Consider the following 15,983-nt stretch of genomic DNA (forward strand, 5'->3'; position numbering starts at 1 on the left):
TCTTTGTAGGGTAACTACTGCTTAATAGGGATGTTCACCAACAAATATCGAACCACGCATTCTACATTCCAGGCAAAACGCGTTCATAAGGTCATTATTTGTATGTCGCCTGATGATGTTTGCTTCCTGCAGAATTACCAGTTCTCGGCCTCTACAGTGCAGTAATAGGCCTCTTGCTCTATCCTTACCGCATGGATACATCACAGGTAAATATTATAACATAATATATAGGGTGGTCGCCCCTTCTATGTTTAAAGTGCATCCGTCACCTATACATGTGAAGGGAGCCGATTTGTGGGCTATACCAATATCAGCGGGAAGATCAAAGATCAATGACAGCCTGAGTATTTGTTTAGTCCACAATGGACGGTGTGCAGGTAATGAGTGATAGGTAACTCCAAGATAGAATTCCTCTCTATTGCAACTAATTAACTAACTCAATTAGAAATAAACAAAAACACAACACAAATAAGGAAACTAGTTTTTACCTTTGATAGTTTTTGCGTTAAAATGTATCGCTCAACCCACAAGACGGTGGACATATCCACATACTGCTTGGTGAGAGCGCCCAGCCAGTCTATCAGTCCATCCAACATGGCAAGAAAGAGGACCCAAAGGAACTTCAAAATATCAAGTATGCGCTGCACAACATTGCTTCTCCCTGTCGGAGAGAGAGGACAAAGTATAGGTCATTCCGCAGCCAGCACAACAAGAAAGCTACGGAGGGAAGGTGGCATCACCCAGACATTTCACACCAAGGGGGAGATGTTTCAAGCCTGCTAAAGTGTGGAAAGTGGACAAGTTACCCACAGCAACCAAAGAACTTTGAGGTCACATTTGTCAAGCACATTCTACAAAACGATAGGTAGAAGCTGATCGGTCATCCACTTGACCACTTTTTAGAAGGCTTGATACATATCTCCCCTCTCCCGCTCATAAAAATATGGCTAGTAAGAAAGAAGCCAACAGAGTAGACTGCTTTATAAGTAGAGAGTTTTCTTTATTTCCCATAGTAAAAGGTGCTCTGCAATCTGTAGCGGAGCACACATGATTCACTGTCCTACAATAACACAGTCTGCAGAGATTAATCCTCATGTTGTGGGTAAGATTTCCTGCTTTGCAGGGTTTAAGTGCAGTTCTCTCCCCTAGAAAATCTCATTAATGTACTCAAAACAACAATTAATGTCTGTGTTTTCAAAACAGCAATTATCTTTTATAGTTACATTATCATTCATGTCTCCATGTTTTCATTCATGTCTCCAAATATACAGAATTGTTTCATATGAAACACTGAGAACAGATGAAATACACCCTGAGAGGGACTCGTCTGTTAAATATCGTATTCAAAAAGTTGCTATAACAGATCACCATGTTTTCAGTATACTAGTCCCCATAGACTCTTCTGTATGTAATTTAGGTAATTACACCATCAGTAGGATTTATGAAAGACAATGAAAGTCCCACAGGAACTGCAGGGATTTAGACACCATGGCGTCATTTAAAGGGCAGCAACCCCTGATAGTAATGGGATAACTGGGGGATCTTAATTACAATTCTGCACCTGTATGAGCAGTGGATCATCTATTTTGTGGTGGACACAATGGGCGGGATTCAATTCTTTTTACCCCTTTCCACACCCGTTCTGTTTATGCCCTCAGGAGCGTGGTATCATTATTTCAGCTCGCTACCCCCAGAGCAGGGAGGCACCCACCCGTTTACACAGCTAAACCTGATTACTATGGGCGCAATATGTGCAATAACGGAGATCATTTTAGAAAGGAAATTGGGCGTGATATGTCATTTGAATCCCACCCAATGACTTGTCAGTGATATGTATCTGAGATTTAGAAATGTATCGAAACCGTATATTAAATGTTTAAAATTGTTGCGTCAATGGCTCACCTTGTTCCCTCTCCAGTAACTCCTCTTCCTCAGCTGCGTCTTCGGATATCTCCTGGCTGCCAGTCAGCGCTTGCGCCCCTGAGATTCAGATACAAATTTACAGATCAAATTGAAGCTCAACACAAGTGAACCAGAAAATGACAGTAATTATAATGTCTCAGTGCTGCACACACTTCCATGGTCAAATCTGACATCATGTGACAGAAGAGGTTGACCATGAAGAAGGGGATCCCTACGATGTTCTTCAAACTTGCAGACAGGAAGTCTAAGGTGCAGGACGCATAGAAAATGTTTCCCCCGCCAATAGTTCTGGAATATTCCCGAGACCTGTAACAGGTCTGGTGACGGGGGGGTTCTAGAGGGGGGACACCTCAGCCAGAACCCAAGACTTCTAGGGGCCCGGCCACAGAGTCCAGGCCAGTACCTGCCCAGCCTGCCTGTGCCTCTTCAGTGAAGAGAGAGGCATGAAGAGAGAGCTCGGAATCAGCAGTCAGTGCCATAAAGGTTTTTTTTTATTTGCGGCACAGTGTGCGTGATTTTCTGATGTCACGCTGCGCTGCAGACGGAAAGAGGAGCCACAGAAGATAGACAAGGTAGGTGTGTTCCCCGGGATAGGCCTGGACAGACACAGGAGGGGGGATGAGCAGATGGGCGACCAGCCAGTACCTTCCCGGTGGGAATGAGGGCCCCAAAAGCATGTACTGAGCCCAGAGATTTATATAACCGACCCTGAGCGGTAAACATGTAATAGTGAATGCTAGAATAGACAGATGTAACATTTTTAGTCAAGCTCTACATTTTTGGTTAACTCAGATTTTCGTTACAAGACTGAATCGGGAATAGCAATTAAATGTAGGCATAATATTACTGGCCACCTCCTGCAATGAGAAAAGATAGGGGTGTCTGACCTTTCTGGAAACGCCCCAGTGAGGTTAGAATAATGAATAGATCCTGCCCCAGCCAATCCTCAAGCCCTTTTACCCTGCACTCATCATCAATTCTCAGGCACTCATTCACCTGGTGTAGCTGCTCCTTTCTTCTCTTCTCCCATCTTTTCTGCTTCAACCCTTCGCTGCTGCTGCTGCTGCTGTCTCTTCCTCTCCTTCAGAGCTGACTTGGCATTAGTGACCCAGGCGTGATACGCCAACTAAACGGGCACACAACATCTGTTAATGTTTGGAAAGAAATGCTGCTTCTAGTTTAGAAACATTACTTCATTCAGAAAATTTTAGATTCTCTGCCCAGTGGTAAAATTGTGAATTTTACTCAAAACTGTAGATCAAAGTTAAAATTTTAGAAACAGAATAAACCGTTCATAGGAAATACATGACATCAAGATCCTACGATTTATTGCAGTCTTAATGACATTTTTACTTTCTCATTAGTATTAAAGTGCATTATATAAAATTATTTTTATTTTTTATAAAAAAATGTTAACAAATGCAAATGAACACCGATTCATATTTTTTTTTATTACATTTTAGTTCAGTGGATTTTTGCATTAATTGATAGAATATGGACTCCTTACCTGGAAGGCACTCTGCTTGGGTGGTTTCTGATCTTCCAAAGTGGACTCCTCATCTTCCTCGCTATCCGACTCAAACAAATAATAATCTCCAGAATGCAACACTGCCAGAGACAGAACGGAGAGATTGGGAGAGGGTGGGAAATGCAACAATGAAACGCACACACAGCGTAAAGGGTTTGTGCTGAAGTATATACATCAGGACAGTGATGGGCAACAGAATGCCCACCCAGCCTTCACCTACAGCCCCCAGTTCCTCCCTGCTTCATAACCAGTCCGTCCCTTACTTTGTTTTATGCCACAAGCTAGCTCTATGGTCACAACCACTAATAAAAGTTGGGACAAAATAGCATATTAGCAAGCATAAAACAGAACCAGACTGATCTTATACATTGCCTACAGAATCCAACTACCACATCACATGACCTCTTCCTGTATCACATGACCATCTCAGAGAAACACAGGGAGATCAGTGCCAGCAAATGAAAGGTTTACAGCAGGGATTTCCAACATGCGGCCCAACAGCTGCTGCAGAACTACACATACCAGCATGCCCTGCCACAGTTTTGTGAATAGAGCATGCTTAAAATGGGGCAGGGCATGCTGTTATGTATAGTTCCACAGCAGCTGGAAGGCAGTTAGTTGAGTACCCCTTGTATACAGCCTGCACCATGTAGCTGCCCCCTTTCCTGTATGGGGAAGAGTTACGTGGTCCCTGCTTTATACATTAATGTAAGGTAAGGTATTTTATGCAGGTCCGGTTATGCAGCAGTGCGCTATAGACTTACAGGAACACGGACAACAACAAGGACAACAGGTTGACAGATGGAAACCTCTCCGCAGAATGGTATTCTGCCTGTTCCAGACTCACACCGGGCAATCCGGTCATCCAGAAGACACATTTAAATTGTCAGATTTTCTTTGTTATAGCTAGTGACATTTATTCGCTTATATTAAACTGTATGCTGACATGTCATTACAGAAAGGTGACTCTTTCCTTATTAAAGTTACTGCAAAGCTTATTTTATAAGCAGCACTGATGCTCAGAACAAAACATTTTTGGATGGGAACCAATGTGCCTAGATGCTCTGCCCGGTCCCTGTCAAAGACACCCAGATGCTCCTTTCCCAGGGGAGGCCTCTGCAATCCAGGTTTGTAAATCTGATCGTCGCACTGGACAAAAATGCAAGTATAACTTCACAATCCTCCTTCCCAACACTATACAACCACCACTTTCATTGTACAAGACACGATCGTTTACCCTCAGTTACGGCTTAATCAGGAAAGTGAGGGGACACTGGCACAGTCATTTCTCCATACAGAGTTTCACGCTTTCTAGGGTATTCAATTATCCGCAAATTCGCGGCAATTTTTTGTCCGAAAATTTTTCGCGGCAATCGGGCGAAAATGCTCCGTTTTTCGACCTATTTAATTCCCAACGGGTTTCACGTGAAAATTCTTGCAGTGAAAAGTGCAGGTGAAAATGGGGAAATCAGCCTGTACCCCAAAAAATGCTAAACTAACATAGGAAAACAGAAGAGAAGTGTGTTAGAGATCACATTAGAGCGTTTTTGGGGACTTAAATTGTGTGAAATGGCTGTTATATGCATTTTTTTTTAAAATGCAAAAAAATTATAGAAAGCAAGTTTTTTTTAGCAAAATAAATGCTCTCATTAAATTTGGGGTACATGAAAATGGGTATAAGTATATATTTGGGTCATTTTAGGGTACTTAAAAAAAAAAAGTGGAAACAGACCGATTACTCCCATCTGCAAGCCTAAAAACACCTGTCCCACTCATAAAGCACCCCAATATACCTGTCCCATACCTTGAACCCCAATTTCCATCACTTTGTACTTTTTCACCCCAAAAATGACATGTCATTATTGGCCAATTAAAAATAATTAAAAACCTCAACGTGCCTAATTAGTCATTAAGGGGTGTGTCCCAGGAGTTCTGTACCATATCCAAACATTTTTACCTTAAAATAGTGACTTTTCCCAACTTTTCACCTGCTTCAGAGTAGGTGAAGTGAAATTAGTGAAAAAATGATCACCGATAAATTTTCCAGGAAAATTGAATAGGCTGTAATTGCGTTTCGCTGGAAAAGTCTGTTTTTTCACGCGAAAAGTCCGTTATCGCTGCTAATTGAGTATACCCCTTTGTCTTACACGGGGATAAATGTAGCAATAAATGCGCTTCTGAGATGGGAAACTGGGAGGAGCTAAATGCTTCCCATTAACAGTATAGAGAATGAGATCAGACCAAGCTAAGTCCATTTGCAGAGTGGTAATAGTGGTGCCACATCCACCAAGGACATCCCTAAAAATTTTCCCCCTCCATCCTCTCATAGGTCAGTAATCCCATAGCACTAGATAAAACTAGAATTTTGCACTGATCCGTAAAGTACATTGGCACACCTACTCCGTACCTACCAGTGTCCATGTTCTGCTGTCTCCTCCCATCCGCCTGTACAAACCTCTGTCCTACAGTACATGCACCACGCAGAAGCAATGTAACCTTATATGTGACACATCTCACTTCAATTAAGTCCTACTCAAGAGAACTCTTCAAATTCCAAAAATGAAATTACATCTATATACTGGTACTGATCCTCTACTATCTATATACAGTACTAATGGTTTTATATGGTCTTACTCTTTATGATCATTGCACTACATGTCCCTTTTATACTAAGGGGGCTATCCTATTAACTGCAAAAAAAAAAAAAAATATGCTGTAAAGAAACTGGAGTTTTTGTAAATTTTCTTCATTGTATCACAGTTTTTTCACATTGTATCCACGAAAAGTTGCGGACCTATGTGCTTTCGCAGCAGCAATCATGAAAAAAAAAAAAAGGAGATTTATGGTAGACATACCATAGTTAAATCTTTCTGCAAGGTACACTGGATTCCACAGGGAATACATCGGGGTGTAGAGTTGGATCTTGATCCGAGGCACCAACAGGCTAAAGCTTTGACTGTTCCCAGGATGCCTTGCACCGCCTCCTCTATAACCCCGCCTCCAGACACTGGAGCTCAGTTTCTTTAACCAGTCCAATGCAGTAGTAGGTAAAAGAGACGGCAGATGTTAGTCACATAGAACCACATTCTCACGACAGGAGAAGGGACCAGTGGCTAATGCCATACAAACCCAAAGAAGCTATGTGCGTCAGGGTGTGCGCCCAATGGAACCCAGTGTACCTCGCAGAAACACATGTAACTATGGTAAGTCTACCATGAATCTCCTTTTCTGCAGCGGGGTACACTGTGTTCCACAGGGAATACATCGGAGATGTCCTAAAGCAGTTCCTCATGGGAGGGGACGCACCGCAGCAGGCACAAGAACCCGGCATCCAAAGGAAGCATCCTGGGAGGCGGAGGTATCAAAGGCATAGAACCTAATGAACGTGTTCACTGAGGACCACGTAGCCACCTTGCACAATTGTTCAGCGGAGGTGCCTCGGCGGGACGCCCAAGAAGGTCCAACAGACAGAGTAGAATGGGCTTTAATAGCAGCAGGAGCTGGAAGACCAGCCTGTGCATATGCTTGTGCAATCACCATTCAAATCCGTCTGTCCAATGTTTGCTTATTCGCAGGCCAGCCACATTTGTGAAAACCTAAAAAGAACAAAAAGGGTATCTGACCTCATGAGAGAGACAGTCCTCTCCACATAAATACGGACAGCCCGTACCACATCCAAAGCCCGCTCTTTGGAGGACAAACCAGAAGAGATAAAAGCCGGAACCACAATCTCTTGGTTAAGATGGAAAGATGACACCACCTTAGGTAAATAACTGGGGCGAGTTCTAAGAACTGCCCGGTCACGGTGAAAAATCAGAAAGGGTGGACGACAGGACAAAGCGCCCAAGTCCGACATAGGGGTATATGCAATTACGGTCGAATTGCCGCAAATGTCGAAAAACGGGTCATTTTCGACACAAAAAATATATTCGACAATGCAATACAGTACTTTGACAAAAAAAACCCAGACTTTTCAGATTCGACTTTTTGAAATTCGACAGTTGACAATTTCGACATGTCTGCAATGGTAAAAATGCGGCTTTTCGACAAAAGTATATTCAATTGAAAAATGTCGATTCGACAACAGTGCTTTTTGACAGTAAATTTGTCAATTTCATTCCGCCTCACTTTGCTGGCGGAATCTAATAAAAAAAAATTTAAACATGTTTTTTTTTGTGTTTTTTTTATTGCTAATAGCATATCTATTTATATTAGAAGGGATTAGGTACTTGGTTTGTCTATTAGGATTTACAACTATTATTTATATATTTTTTAAAATATTTTTTTTTTTTAACTGACTGAAATTGAGAGAGCATGGTTTTCAGTGGGAATGGGTTAAAATTCTGAAAAAAAAATAATGTGTGGGGTCCCCCCTCCTAAGCATAACCAGCCTCGGGCTCTTTGAGCCGGTCCTGGTTGTAAAAATACGGGGGGGAAAATGACTGGGGATCCCCCGTATTTTTAGAACCAGCACCGGGCTCTGCGTCCGGTCATGGTGCAAAAAATATGGGGGACAAAAAGCGTAGGGGTCCCCCGTATTTTTTGAACCATCACCGGGCTCCACTAGCTGGAGAGATAATGCCACAGCCGGGGGAAACTTTTATACCGGTCCCTGCGGCTGTGGCATTAAATATCCAACTAGTCACCCCTGGCCGGGGGTACCCTGGAGGAGTGGGGACCCCTTAAATCAAGGGGTCCCCCCCCTCCAGCCACCCAAGGGCCAGGGGTGAAGCCCGAGGCTGTCCCCCCCATCCATGGGCTGTTGATGGGGGGCTGATAGCCTTGTGCAAAATCAAAGAATATGTTTTTTTGCAGAAGAACTACAAGTCCCAGCAAGCCTCCCCCGCAAGCTGGTACTTGGAGAACCACAAGTACCAGCACGCGGGAGTAAAACGGGCCCACTGGTACCTGTAGTTCTTCTGCAAAAAAAATACCCAAATAAAAACAGGACACGCACACCGTGAAAGTAAAACTTTATTACATACATGCCGACACACACATACTTACCTATGTTCACACGCCGACTGTGTCCACGTCTCCAAGTCTGTCGACGTCTCCAAGAATCCGGGGTACCTGAAAATAAAATTATACTCACCTAAATCCAGTGTCCTGTTATTATTTGTAATCCACGTACTTGGCAAAAAAACAAACCGCATACCCGGACCACGGACTGAAAGGGGTCCCATGTTTACACATGGGACCCCTTTCCCCGAATGCGGAGACCCCCCGTGACTCCTGTCACAGAGGGTCCCCCGCTGACCGCAGGTGATCTCACCGCTGACCGCAAAGTTCCCACCATTGAAGATAATGGTGCGGCTGTGCGATGCGCTGTCTGCCAGCTCAGACGCGCATAGGCAATCAGGAGAGTGCCACGATGTGGCGCTCCCTGATTGGCTGAAGGGACCCTCTGTGACAGGAGTCACGGGGGGTCTCAGCATTCGGGGAAAGGGGTCCCATGTGTAAACATGGGACCCCTTTCAGTCCGTGGTCCGGGTATGCGGTTTGTTTTTTTGCCAAGTACGTGGATTACAAATAATAACAGGACACTGGATTTAGGAGAGTATAATTTTATTTTCAGGTACCCCGGATTCTTGGAGACGTCGACAGACTTGGAGACGTGGACACAGTCGGCGTGTGAACATAGGTAAGTATGTGTGTGTCGGCATGTATGTAATAAAGTTTTACTTTCAAGGTGTGCGTGTCCTGTTTTTATTTGGGTATTTTTTTTGCAGAAGAACTACAGGTACCAGCGGGCCCGTTTTACCCCTGCATGCTGGTACTTGTGGTTCTCCAAGTACCAGCTTGCGGGGAGGCTTGCTGGGACTTGTAGTTCTTCTGCAAAAAACAATATTCTTTGATTTTACAAAAGGCTATCAGCCCCCCATCCGCAGCCCATGGATGGGGGGGGCAGCCTCGGGCTTCACCCCTGGCCCTTGGGTAGCTAGAAGGGGGGGCCCCTTGATTTAAAGGGGTCCCCACTCCTCCAGGGTACCCCGGCCAGGGGTGACTAGTTGTGGATTTAATGCCACGGCCGCAGGGACCGGTATAAAAGTGTCCCCCGGCTGTGGCATTATCTCTCCAGCTAGTAGAGCCCGGTGCTGGTTCAAAAAATACGGGGGACCCCTACGCTTTTTGTCCCCCGTATTTTTTGCACCAGGACCGGACGCAGAGCCCGGTGCTGGTTCTAAAAATACGGGGGATCCACTGTCCATTTTCCCCCCGTATTTTTACAACCAGGACCGGCTCAAAGAGCCCGAGGCTGGTTATGCTTAGGAGGGGGGACCCCACGCAATTGTTTTCGGTGTTTTTTAACCATTTTTGCGCCGTCGGAAAAGTCGAATCCAGGACGCACTAATCCGTCAATTGGTCCGTTTTTCGACAGCGGGACGGTCGAATCCGTTTTTTATTGAATATGTCGAATTCCGGCACCCGCCGGCCGGAATTCGACGGTCGAATTGTGTCGAATTTAAAAACGGACGAAAAAAACCCGCAATTCGCCCGGAAATGCATATACCCCATAGCTGGCAGAAACACGACCTTTCGTGTAAGATATTTAAGGTCCACAGACTCAAGAGGTTCAAATGGAGACTCTTGTAGGGCATTCAACACAACAGACAGATCCCATGGAGTCACAGGAGGGACATAGGGAGGCTGAATCCGTAAAACACCCTGAGTGAAAGTATGAACATCAGGAATAGTCACAATTTTCTCTGAAACCACAACGACAAGGCAGATATATGAACCTTGAGTGAGGCCAGACGAAGGCCTAAGTCTAGACATCGTTTCAGAAAAGCCAAAAGTCTGGCAGTTCTAAATTTACATGCATCGTAATTCTTAGTAGCACACCAGGTGAAGTAAGAATTCCAGACCCTATAATAAATCCGTGCCAAAGTGGGTTGCAGGCTTTCAGTATGGCTTGGATAACCGCCTCTGAGAATCCTTTGGCCCTCAGGAGTGAAGCTTCAAGAGCCACGCCATCAAAGCCAGCCTGGTCAGATCCGGGTAGACACAAGGGCCCTGAACGAGGTGGTCTGGGCATTGAGGAAGTAGAAGAGGACGCTCTATCGATAGACCCTGCAGGTCTGAGAACCAATGCCGTCTGGGCAACGCTGAAACGACTTGAAGTAGTATTCCTCCTTCTTGCTTGAACTTCCATAGTATCCTGGGCAGGAGTGACACTGGAGGGAACACGTATGGCAGCCGAAAGTTCCATGGAATTGCCAATGCATCCACGAATGCTGCTTGAGAATCCATTGTCCTTGATCCGAAGACCGGAACCTTGTGATTGTGTCGAGACGCCATTAGGTCTACATCTGGTAGGCCCCACTTGTCCACTAGGAGCTGAAAGACTTCCGAATGAAGACTACACTCTCCTGCGTGAACGTCCTGACGACTGAGGAAGTCCGCTTCCAATTTGAGGACTCCGGGAATAAACACTGCCGATATTGCTGCCAGATGGTGTTCCGCCCAATGAAGGATTTTTGACACTTCCAACATTGCCATGCGGCTTCGAGTGCTGCCTTGATGATTTATGTATGCCACCGTAGTGGCGTTGTTGGATTGTACTTAAACAGGCCTGTTCTGTATATGAGGCAGGGCAAAAGTCAAGGCATTGAACACTGCCCGCAATTCCAGAATGTTTATCGGGAGGAGAGATTCCTCCTTGGTCCACCGATCTTGGAGAGAGTGCTGCTCCAGCACCGCGCCCCAACCCCGCAGGCTGCCGTCCGTAGTCAGTAGGACCTAGTCGGGGATCCAGAAGGGACGGCCCTGTCGGTCCTGTAGCCACCAGCTCAGTGACAGACGGACCTCCGGAGTCCAGGAGATCATTCGAAACCTGATCCGATGAGGCAGGCCTTCCCACTTCGAAAGGATCAACCTCTGCAGAGGGCGGGAATGTAATTGAGCGTACTCTACCATATCGAAAGCTGACACCATAAGGCCTAGTACTTGCATTGTCGAGTGTATCGACACCCGTTGGCGAGAAAGGAAGCATCTGATCCTGTCCTGAAGTTTCAGGACTTTCTCCGGAGACAGAAACAGTCTTTGGCTGTGTGTGTCCAGCAGTGCCCCAAGGTGCACCATGCTCCAAGCAGGGACCATCGAGGACTTCTTCCAGTTGATGAGGCACCCGTGGGCTTGCAGGAATTGTACCGTCAGTTCCAGATGACGGAGGAGAACCTCTTGGGAGTTCGCCAGGATCAGCAAGTCGTCCAGATATGGCAGGATCCGGATACCCTGACGGCAGAGAAGAGCAGTCATCACGGCCATGACCTTGGTCAAAATCCGAGGGGCCATGGCTAATCCAAATGGCAGAGCCTGGAATTGATAATGTAGGTTGCCAATAGCAAACCGCAGATATTGCTGATGCGACATGGCAATAGGTATATGCAGGTAAGCATCATGTATGTCCAGGGATACCATATAGTCCTCGGGTTCCATGGCCAGCACAATAGAGCGCAGGGTTTCCATACAGAATTTGGACACTCTCACAAATTTGTTCAAAGATTTGAGATTGAGTATAGGCCAGAAGGACCCGTTAAGTTTCGGGACTAGAAACAGAATCGAATAGTATCCTCTGCCTATCTGGGACAGATATACCGGTACTACCACTCCTGTGTCCAGGAGGGATTGTACAACCAGGTGTAGAGCCTGCGCTTTTAACGGAACCGAAGGAAAAACAGTCGTGCAGAATTGGCAAGGGGGACGTCTCTTGAAAGACTGCGTACCCGTGAGAGACAACTTCTCATACCCATGCGTCTGAAGTGGTCTTTAACCAGACCTGGGCGAATTGTAGAAGTTGGCCTCCCACCCTGGGATCCCCAAGGAGGAGGCCCGCCCCGTCATGCAGCGAGCTGGTCCTGTTTGGAAGCAGGCTGACGGGCAGCCCAGGATTGTTTAGATTTGGGCTTAGTGGCTTTGGAAGTACGAGCCTGTCTCGGGTAAATTTGACCCTTTGCTTTTCCTGGAGGACGAAAGGAACGAAAAGTGGTACTCTAAGCCTTCGGAGCAGAAGGATTAGTACTTGGGAGAAACGCAGTCTTGGCAGACGCCAAGTCAGTCTCATTTTTGTTCAGATCCTCCCCAAAGAGGATGTCTCCCTTAAAAGGGAGCACCTCCAGAGTCTTTTTGGAGTCCAGGTCCACCTTCCAGGACCCCAACCACAGAATACGGCGAGCCAGTATAGACGTGGTAGACGCCTTGGCCGACGTAACACCTGCCTCCGAGGACGCCTCCTGAATATAGTGGGAAGCAGTGGTAATATGAGACAGATATCTTCTGGCAGTGTCAGCTATATCCTGAGGTAGCTCTTCCTCCAAAGCCTGAACCCATGCTTCAATTCCTTTAGCGGCCCAGGAGGCTGCTATAGTAGGAATATGTACAGCGCCGGTAAGGGAGTAAAGAGACTTCAGGCATCCCTCCACACGCTTATCCGTCGGCTCCTTCAGTGAGATGACAGTGGTGACAGGCAGAATAGATGACACCACAAGACGGGCGAAATGAGAGAGTCTACTGGCGGTGGATTTTCCAATTTGTTACTCAACTCAGCAGGGATAAGATAACGAGCTAGCATCTTTTTAGACAGGGAGAATTTCTTTCCCGGAGAAGACCAGGATTCCTGATGTATGTCAATTAAATGGTCAGAATGCGGTAAGACTACTTTAGCAACCTTCTGACGTTTAAACTTATCAGGTTTCTTAGCCGCAGTAGTGGGATCTACCTCATCATCAATTTGTAGAATCAGCTTAATAGCCTCCACCAGGTCAGGGACATCAACCAGAGTTGTAGGTTCCTCATCAGAAGCAACTGATTCAGTGTCTGACGGATCAGTATATTCCCCATCCTCATCAGAAGAATTATCTGAAATGTTAGTGGATTGTGAGGAGGAAGCGGCCCGCTTAGATGACCTCTTGACCCCAGCGGGCGTGAGGTAGGCTTTTGTACCACCACAGATTGATTTAATTGTTGTGTCTGAGTAGACAGAGCGTCTGCCCAGGGTGGATTAACTACAGGGACAATCTGTGATTGCAATGGCACAGGAGGTCCCACAGGGGGCGTAAGACGTGACTCCAGCGTATGCAACATACTGGAGAACGCTTGCCAAGGTGGCTCCTGAGTGATTATGGGAGCTGCTGTCGCCGGCACCCCTACACAGGGAGCGATGTTCTAAGCAATCTAGTCAGAATGCTTAGACATTAGCTGAACATTGCTCCGTGTGTACCCCCCTTAAATAGTATATACTGTGTAACACTATATATGAGACCCTGACGCACCTAGCCCCCCAGGGTACAGAATACAGTGATAGCAATAGGTGGGATACACTAATGAAATCCACACAGCAGATACAGGCACACTCAGTCACAGTTACAATGCAGAAATTAATTCAGACAAACATTAAAACTGCACTGGACTAATAAAATCACATATAAATCTATGTATACACAGATATAACAATGCACAGTAGATACTGGATGTATATCTCCGAACACTTGTACTAAATGTTCAGACAGAAGCACACTTGTTCTTAACTAACACTGTCTAAAATGACATGTAGAATACTTAAGTGACTGTAAAATCACAGCGCTGATGAGACAGGCGGATTTACAGAGGAGACTTAGTCGTACAGTCCCGGAGACCAAACGCAGCTATGTGAGAAAATGGCGGCGAAATCTCAGTCAGGGAGTGTGAGAGAGTGAAATGCAGCTCCAGGGCGGGGACACCAGCAGTAGATGGTGCCTGGAGCTGAGGGAGGGGCTACAGGTTAGTGCCTTATCCCCTCTGCTGGTCCTCACCACCGGGTACTGTGGAGTCTATGTAATATGGATCTCTTTAAATCCGACCTGTGCTCCCTGCCCTGGTGTATATATTGGGGTCCCTGTGCAGTACAGTGTGCAAGCCAGCGTCGCTGTCCGTCTCCTGGGACTGCGACCGGAACGCAATTTACTTGCGGGTCCCGCCTGGGAGACCCTCTTACCTCCTCCCTAATGTGCAGCCACGCGATCCTGGAGAGTGTCAGCAGCGGTGTGCCTATGAACCAGTGCGCCTCCGCTGCAAGTACCTGGGAACCGGCCGCGGGAGTATGCAGCGCTGCAGGGGAAGTGATGGAGCCACATGTCAGAATGACATAGAAAGTGCTGCGGCCCTTGAAGTCTTGTAAAAAAGCTATTTTCAGGGCTGCCTAGCGCAGCCTCCCTGTTAGGGGACCTGCACTGCAGGCACCAACTTACAAACTGAGCTCCAGTGTCCGGAGGCGGGGTTATAGAGGAGGCGGTGCAAGGCATCCTGGGAACAGTCAAAGCTTTAGCCTGTTGGTGCCTCGGATCAAGATCCAACTCTACACCCCAATGTATTCCCTGTGGAACACCGTGTACTCCGCTGCAGAAAAGGCTTCTTATCGCAGATTTGGTTTTGCCTGCCTCAGGCAGGCGAAACAAACTCCCCAATAAGTGCCGGCATCGGGCGAGGTAATGAGCTGCGCTAATAATAAAATACCGCCCTAAATGTTTATGTTTACTTAAGGTTATCAATTGCACATTTACTTTTTAATAGCATTACATCGTGCGGTTGCAACTATGTATTCACTCTTGTATATTTGTATAATCAGATGCCACTTTGTAAGATTTCCCCCCATGCTCCTCATCCCTTCACATGTTCTCTTCCCCTCGTGTTCCCATGTTACCTCACTTTTGCCCATCATACTGGGACACTACAGTTTGAGAAGACCTTTTATACATGTTAACACATCACACTTTGTATGGGGGGGGCAAGTACTGACAATTACCTGAAGCATGAGTTAACCACGGGCGACTCCAATGACTCTTCTTTTTAGCTAACCCCTTCTTCTCATCCTTTTCACCTGAAAAATAAAATTCACAGACATTGGGAGCCATTTATGAACTGGAACAATAAGCCCCAGCAGAGCAGCTACAGTTCAGCTCAGAGCTTAGCACACATCAACATTTTGGGAACAGCCAGGTACAATGACAGCTCCTACTTTTGCGGGTTTGTGTGTCCAGCGGGAAGTGATATTATTTAACATTCTACCCTTACAGGACTTAGGGGGACATTTACTAAGCAGTGATAAGAGCAGAGAAGTGAGTCAGTGGAGAAGTTGCCCCATCAACCAATCAGCAGCTCTGTATTATTTTATAGTATACAAATTATAGATGTTAGTTCTGTGCCAACTTGTTGCTATGGGCAACTTCTCGACTGGCTCAGTTCTCCGCTCTTATCACTGCTTAGTAAATGTCCCCCTTAATTACATGGTTTCCTTTTATCTCTTAAAATATCACATATATATTTTCGTAGAGAAGCATCTTTTCCCATATAAATTGCTCCAGGAAGATACAAGAGGTGCCTGATGAAAAGTATGTGCCCATGCAGAGAGAGAAAAAGAAAAGAAAAAAAAAAAAAAAAAGGAAGGTCCTTCAGCCTCTCAACAAGGACCACCCCCAGGGCTGGCGGCAGATATTGTGGGGCCCCGGACTGACAAAGTAGACAGGTGCCCTCCACACGCTAAATTATCCCTACA

At 46.0% G+C, this 15,983-nt stretch overlaps 1 protein-coding gene across 1 annotated transcript in view; it reads right to left on the reverse strand.

The window, feature by feature from the left end:
* LOC135013843 (piezo-type mechanosensitive ion channel component 1-like) overlaps positions 1-15,308 on the reverse strand; it is a gene marked incomplete at both ends in the record, with an annotated part of 39,669 nt that extends 24,361 nt beyond the window's left edge. The window contains 5 exons of the mRNA XM_063952664.1: positions 489-661; positions 1,903-1,980; positions 2,920-3,049; positions 3,431-3,531; positions 15,234-15,308. Of these exons, the coding sequence (XP_063808734.1) occupies positions 489-661; positions 1,903-1,980; positions 2,920-3,049; positions 3,431-3,531; positions 15,234-15,308 (557 nt within the window). The remainder of the gene's footprint in view (positions 1-488; positions 662-1,902; positions 1,981-2,919; positions 3,050-3,430; positions 3,532-15,233) is intronic.
* Between the last annotated feature and the right edge of the window lie 675 nt (positions 15,309-15,983).

Source organism: Pseudophryne corroboree, unplaced genomic scaffold, assembly GCF_028390025.1.
Source record: "Pseudophryne corroboree isolate aPseCor3 unplaced genomic scaffold, aPseCor3.hap2 scaffold_2771, whole genome shotgun sequence".
Lineage (NCBI taxonomy): Eukaryota > Metazoa > Chordata > Amphibia > Anura > Myobatrachidae > Pseudophryne > Pseudophryne corroboree.